The sequence below is a fragment of the Gigantopelta aegis genome, chromosome 2 (genome assembly GCF_016097555.1).
Source record: "Gigantopelta aegis isolate Gae_Host chromosome 2, Gae_host_genome, whole genome shotgun sequence".
Classification (NCBI taxonomy): domain Eukaryota; kingdom Metazoa; phylum Mollusca; class Gastropoda; order Neomphalida; family Peltospiridae; genus Gigantopelta; species Gigantopelta aegis.
In genome coordinates this window covers 16,550,576-16,558,075 of record NC_054700.1, presented here as the reverse complement: position 1 = coordinate 16,558,075, position 7,500 = coordinate 16,550,576, and the positions used below count along the sequence as shown (strand labels likewise).

General features: G+C 38.8%; 1 protein-coding gene across 1 annotated transcript in view; it reads right to left on the bottom strand.

The window, feature by feature from the left end:
* LOC121387420 (acetylcholine receptor subunit alpha-type acr-16-like) overlaps positions 1 to 7,500 on the bottom strand; it is a 30,824-nt gene that overhangs the window by 15,000 nt on the left and 8,324 nt on the right. Inside the window, exons 3-5 of the mRNA XM_041518533.1 lie at positions 2,654 to 2,763; positions 630 to 886; positions 1 to 121 (exon numbers count right to left, since the gene is read on the bottom strand). The exon at positions 1 to 121 is cut by the window's left edge and continues 74 nt beyond it. Coding sequence (XP_041374467.1) covers positions 1 to 121; positions 630 to 886; positions 2,654 to 2,763 — 488 coding nt within the window. The remainder of the gene's footprint in view (positions 122 to 629; positions 887 to 2,653; positions 2,764 to 7,500) is intronic.

The following is a 7,500-nucleotide window of genomic DNA, read 5'->3' as shown; positions in this document are numbered from 1 at the left end:
GGGATGATGATGTTGAAGCCGTAGTACAACGTACGACGTCGTATGTGGATCGTAAAGGTGAGGTCGATGTAAAACTCGGGACAGCATTCATATGCGAGGATGTTTCTCTTCACTGGAAGACCTGGGGAAAAAGAAAAGAAGAGAATATTTGTTTAACGACATAAACACATTTTAAATTAAAGTTTGTTTTGTTTAATGCCACCACTAGAGCACAACGATTTATTAAATATAGGCTTTTGGGTGACAAACATTTGGTAATTTTGACATGTAGTCTTAGAGAGGAAACCCGCTACATTTTTCCATTAGTAGCAAGGGATCTTTTATATGCACCATCCCATAGACAGAAAAGCACATGCCACGGTCTTTGATATACCAGTCGTGGTGCACTGACTGGAACGAGAATAGCCCAATGGGCCCACCGACGAGGATCGATCCTAGACCGACTGTGCATCAAGCAGACGCTTTATCGCTGGACTACGTCCCGCCCCAGGCACTCCAATGAAAAGTGTAAGTAAATAAGTAAATTGTTCCATAAAAGGGACCTTTAATTTTTGTTAAGGGGGACAGCACCCCCTCCCCGATCCCCTCTCTTGGATCCAACCTTGCATTTCTGGCTTTTCATACTGTACCTAAAAGTTCCCATTCGCCGTTCCGGATAAAGCTGGACGTGTCTCCCCCTGACTCCTTATCCGCGGTCAGGTTCAGAAGTCGCCCGTCGTGGGTCCAGGAGCCGAATTTGAGTTCGCATTTCTGGTCGTCGAAGGGAAACCACTTGATGTCTATGAGGCACGTGCTCTTGAACATGCCCGGCGGCACCCACAGCATCTTGCCGGTGGACGACGCGATGACGTTCGTGTGATATGTGCTGTCGTACGCGTCGTCTGCACTGTTGGGAGAGAGAAAAAAGGTTATTTAGTAACAGGACACTAGGTTGACTGTCTGGGTGATTAACGCATTAGCTGGATGAAAGACTGACTGACTGTCTGACTAACTGACTGACTAACTGGTTGGTTGGTTAGTTGGTTGGCTAACTGACTGGCTGATTGACTGACTGATTGGCTGGCTGGCTGGCTGCTGACTACTGACTGGCTGACTGACTGTCTGACTAGTTGGCTGAGTGAGTGTGTGAGTCACTGTCTGAATTATCGATTGGCTGAACGACTGACTGACTGACAAACTGGTTGGCTGCCTGACTGATTATCTGACAGGCTGACTGACTGATCGACTGTCTAAACTTATTGACTAATTGCTAGTAAACTGACTGATAGACTGGCGGACTGATTCGCCGACATAATGACTGACTAACTGGATGAAATGACTGAATGACTCACTAGCGAACTAAACTGCCTAATCTGGCTGGCAAAATTGACTGACTGTCTGAATGACTTACCGACCGAATGAATGAATGGTTGATTAAATGAATGAATGAATCAATGATTGAATGAATGGTTCGTTCATTGCCTAAACGTACTGACTAAAGTGATTGACTCACTGGTTAATTTACTGACTTAAGTGACGAACTACCTGTCTGACTTACAGACTCTTTGACGTCAAAATACTCGTACACTGCTCAAGGTCCTTACCTGTTGTACATGAGAATATCGGGTTTCCAGGCCCTTACCTGTTGTACATGAGAGTATCGGGTTTCCAGATCCTTACCTGTTGTACATGAGAATATCGGGTTTCCAGATCCTTACCTGTTGTACATGAGAATATCGAGTTTCTAGGTCCTTACCTGTTGTACATGAGAATATCGGATGTCCAGGTCCTTACCTGTTGTACATGAGAATATCGGGTTTCCAGGTCCTTACCTGTTGTACATGAGAGTATCGGGTTTCTAGGTCCTTATCTGTTGTACATGAGAATATCGGGTTTCCATGCCATGTTAGCGCGTACTCGTACACTGCTCAAGGTCCTTACCTGTTGTACATGAGAATATCGGGTTTCCAGATCCTTACCTGTTGTACATGAGAATATCGGGTTTCCAGGCCCTTACCTGTTGTACATGAGAATATCGGGTTTCCAGGCCCTTACCTGTTGTACATGAGAATATCGGATTTCCAGGTCCTTATCTGTTGTACATGAGAATATCGGGTTTCCAGGCTCTTACCTGTTGTACATGACAATATCGGGTTTCCAGGCCCTTACCTGTTGTACATGAGAATATCGGATTTCCAGGTCCTTACTGTTGTACATGAGAATATCGGGTTTCCAGGCTCTTACCTGTTGTACATGACAATATCGGGTTTCCAGGCCCTTACCTGTTGTACATGAGAATATCGGGTTTCCAGGTCCTTACTGTTGTACATGAGAATATCGGGTTTCCAGGCTCTTACCTGTTGTACATGAGAATATCGGGTTTCCAGACCCTTACCTGTTGTACATGAGAATATCGGGTTTCCAGACCCTTACCTGTTGTACACGAGAATATCGGGTTTCCAGGCCCTTACCTGTTGTACACGAGAATATCGGGTTTCCAGACCCTTACCTGTTGTACACGAGAATATCGGGTTTCCAGGCCCTTACCTGTTGTACACGAGAATATCGGGTTTCCAATTTCCAGTCCTTACCTGATGTACATAAGAATATCGGGTTTCCAGGCCCTTACATGTAGTACATGAGAATATCGGGTTTCCAGTTTCCAGGTCCTTACCTGTTGTACATGAGAATATCGGGTTTCCACACCATGTTTGCGCGCACCCGTACACTGCTCACGTTGCCAAACTCACTGGGGTCCCACACCATATTTACGTCCGTCCACGTCTGAAAGATGTAAAACAGTGACCATACCTACTTCATCATAATATTATGTGGGGTCATCACACGATATAACTCAGTTATACGTTTTTTTTTTGCACTGGTATGGTTATACGCAGGTTAATTAATTAATGAATTAATTTATTTATGCATTTATTGTTTATTCTCATTCCAGCCAGTACACCACGACTGGTATATCAAAGGTCATGGATGGTGCATATAAAGATTCCTTGCCACAAATGGAAAAATGTAGCGGGTTTCCTCTCTAAGACTATATGTCAAATTTACCAAATTTTTGACGTTCAAAAGCCGATGATTAATACAACAATGAATGTACTCTAGTGGTGTTATTAAACTAAACAAACAAATATTTATTTATTTATTTATTTATTTATTCGCTTGTTTGTTTATTTGTTTATTCACAAATATCTTGTGACAAAAAATAGGTCAGGTCATCTACATGACATCCAGGAATGTATTTTGTGTTTGTTACTAATGACAACTGACTAATTACTTAAATAACCTTTAATTAAAAACGAACAATATATGAGCATTAATTAATATTATACTTTAGCGAACAGATAAAAATGAGTTTATGCGAATTTTTTTGGTGTATAATTTCATACGCCATATTCATAAACTAAAATATTTTGGCAAAAAAACACAATACTCTAGAAAAATATTAGATAGAATTGGTTTTGTATTCTGTATCCTACTATCCTACATTCTTATTACATAATAACACATTTATAACTTATTTTTGCGCTTATATCCAATTAAAGTTCAAGCACGCTGTCCTGGGCACACACTTCAGCTATCTGGGCTGTCTGTCCAGGACAGTAGGTTAGCTGTTAGTTGGTTAGTGGCTAGTTAGAGAGAAGACGGTGTAGTGGCCTTACACCTACCCACTGAGCCCTTAAGAACTCGCTCTGGGATGGAGCCGGTGCAGGGCTGCGAACCCCGTACCTACCAGCCTGTAATCCGATGGCTCACATGTATTAACCAATAATTAGTTTAGTGTCCTGTTTGCCTGTACCATGCTTGTACAGATATTACGTTTTACATCCAGTTCCAAATGTGGAATGTTTATATGGACAGTTTATCTTATCTTATATTATGTTATGTTATCTTATCTTATATGGAACATTTGCAATGTAAAAAAGAGAGATATAAATTAAATCATGGATATTACGTATAATTAACTAAATTTTTGACAAATACCCAAGAGTTTGTTGTTTAAGCAATTTGTTTTCTGTTAACTAACGGAACATACATTTCCTACAAATTATTACACTTACATACGTAATTTTATGAATGGAAATAAACTGGCGTGGGCTGGTTCTTATAACAGACAGATAATGAAACAACCAAGTTTGAACATAGTCTGAACAGCAATAATGTAAACTCTTTGAATTGTAACATAACGAGTCGATAGTTTCTAATACTGTTACCTTGGTTACGAAAAACATTTTGAATATATAATCCATATTGATTGTGCGTTTATTATTAAACAGTGATTGTTTTTTTTATCCTATTGTATTTTAAACAAACATTGCTTCGTTTACTTTCCCCTCTGCCTTAACGATCTGACGAGTGGACAATAAACCGAATACAGGCTATATTAAAGTTTGTTTTGTTTAACGACACAACTAGAGCATATTGATCTCTTAATCATTGGCTATTGGCTGTCATACATTTGGTAATTTTGACATAGTCTTAGAGAGGAAACCAGCTTCGTTTTTCCATTAGCAGCAAGGACTCTTTTATATGCACTTTCCCACAGACAGGATATCACATACCACGAACTTTGATATACGAGTCTTGGTGCACTGGCTGGAACTACAAATAGTCCAGTGGACTCATGGATGGGGATTGATGCAACACAGACGGCACACCAAGTGAGCGCTTTAGAACTGGGCTACGTCTCGTCCCCAAAATACAGGCTATATATTATTAAGTGAACCAAAACACTGTATTTACAGCATAAAATGACATATAAATATTTTAAATGAGATGTCGGTTAATGAATTTTTTATTTATTTATTAAACAATGCTCCTGGCGGAAAGAAACCACAAAACCTCCCACAATCCCCCACCCCAAAAGTGTCAAAGTTAAAGTTTGTTTTGTTTAACGACACCACTAGAGCCCATTGATATATTAATCATAGGCTATTGGATGTCAAACATTTGGTAATTTTGACACTGAAACCCGCTACATTTACCATTTAGCAAGGGATCTTTCATAGACACCATCCCAAAGACAGAATATCACATACCACGGCCTTTGATATACCCCTCAAAAAAGACAGTTCTACACCCCCCCCCCCCCCCCCCCCCCCCACACACACACACAAACCCCCAAACAAATCCGAAAACGTACTGCGTACAGTACAGTAGAGAATAATGTAAGAAACGTTTAATATGAACTTACCATTCAAACGTCAAATATTAACTTACCTCACATATGTATAAAAATCAGAAAATGCAATTCCTGGTAATCAACTATCCAACTATCAATCGTTTGACATAATGAACTAGTCAACCCTACTTAAGCAGCTAACTGTCTTATGGTAATCAATAAATGGTAACAATTACTAACATTTAATTACACACACGTAAACATACATAGACGCGCGTGGGCGTACGCACATTCACACTCATAGACGCAAAATCACACACATATATAGACACACCTCACATGTACGCATATACGCATAACACACACACACACACAAACACACACAGGCACGCACACGCGCGCGCGCGCATCACGTCATACTCACACATGTAAGCGCGTAAAAATATTGTAAGGTAGTTCTTTTGAAAACTAAAAAATGTCTAAATACAAATTTAATATAGAAAAATACATTTACTAGTCTAACATTAAAAACATTCTTTCACAATTACAGGGTTGAGTTTACAAAGCCTGTTTATGTCTTACACTATCCAGTGTATTTATTTTTAAAGGGACAGTCCTGAGTTTACAAACCATTGTAGAATGTGTCCGGCCAATAGAGCCCTTCTCGATGACATAACATACAAATTAAATACATTTTATTATTTAAAATCCCCGTGTCTGTATTTACACGGTGTTGTTGTCCTAATGCTTGTAGTAACCCAAACCAGATTTTGCCTCCCAATAATTTCGTACGTACGAAAATATATATATCACGAATTAAATAAAAACCGAGTGCTACGAACGTTAGTATACGACAGTAAACACATTCGATATACAGACACTGGTATTCTAAACAAGAAAATGTATTTAGTATGAAATAGCAGTCGCAAACAAGGCTCTGTTGTCGCAAACATCTTACAATGGCTGCAAATTCAGGACAGTCCCTTTAATGTTTAAACGCCTACGCTTAAGAAAAGAACAAGCTTCGTAAAATTCAGCCCACGCTGTCTAGTGTCTAGTTTAACTATTTGAAATCTAAGACAACAAAGGTGGAAAGAAACAAGAGTTAGAAAGCAAAACAAGCAACAGCAGGCGTACAAAATATAATTCATGAGCACATCCACACAAAGTAGTTCTATGGCGTGAAAGGCGTATTCGATTGCTAGTAACTAGAGTGTCGATTAAACTATCTTTGCACCTAAAATCTATGCACTGCAAGGTCAAATTAAGTAAAACCAGTGCATTAGACCTAAAATCTACACACTGCAATGTCAAATTAAGTAAAACCAGTCTATTATACCTACATTCTACACACTGCAATGTCAAATTAAGTAAAACCAGTCTATTATACCTGCATTCTACACACTGCAATGTCAAATTACATGAAAACAGTCTATTATTTAAAACTAGAACGTGAATGATGACAAAGAAATGTGATCCGATTTACGAAAACTGAATTTTTTTTTTACATTTGTTACGATGAATGAACCAATTGATTGATGAACAAGTGCACGGGAGAATCAGCGGGTTAATAAATTAAGCGAATTTTAAAGGGACATACCCTAGTTTCAACCCGTGAAAATTAACACTAAGTTTAGTTAATCTAATAACCTGTAACACATTTAGATAAAGTTACAATTGAGTGATACATGAATTTGTGACTTTGAAATGGTGAAATACGCTCTAAAAATAGATTAAAAACTCGACTCCGTAACTGTTACTTCTCAGACGCACGTGCGTTTTTAAAAATATGAGAAATGCATTTTGTGACATTAAAAACACCAGTATTACCAAAAACACTTCGAATGTACGGACATTGATAATCTAAACAATAAAATCTAAGTAAAGTATGATTTAAGTTATCAAAAACGGTTATAAAAGTCAACAATCTGCGTTAGTGTTTAAAAACTAGGGTATGTCCCTTTAAATTCAGAGAAAAAAAAAGTGCTCTTGTTTAAATACCCCCACCTCTACCCTACACGTCGTAATCACATAGTGCGACACATACATCAAATACAATGTCAGGTAAAATACGAAAAATGACCTTTTTGCAAGATAAATTAGCTTATATTACTCTTCCACTTTTCACCCCACCAAAGTTACTTTTCGGTAAGTACGGCCCTTCACACTCGGTGGGAACGTGATTATGGTAATCGCGAGGACGTGGTTTAGACGAAAACAGATAAGAAACCCGCTGTCGTAACATGTGTTACTCCATCTGATCAGCAGCAATGACATTTTTTATAGGCCTACATTTTCCTAAAAATTAAATTATAGGATAACCCATACCACAGCCTTTGATACTGCAAATGTGAAAGAATGGATAATGTCTGATTTGTCCGCTG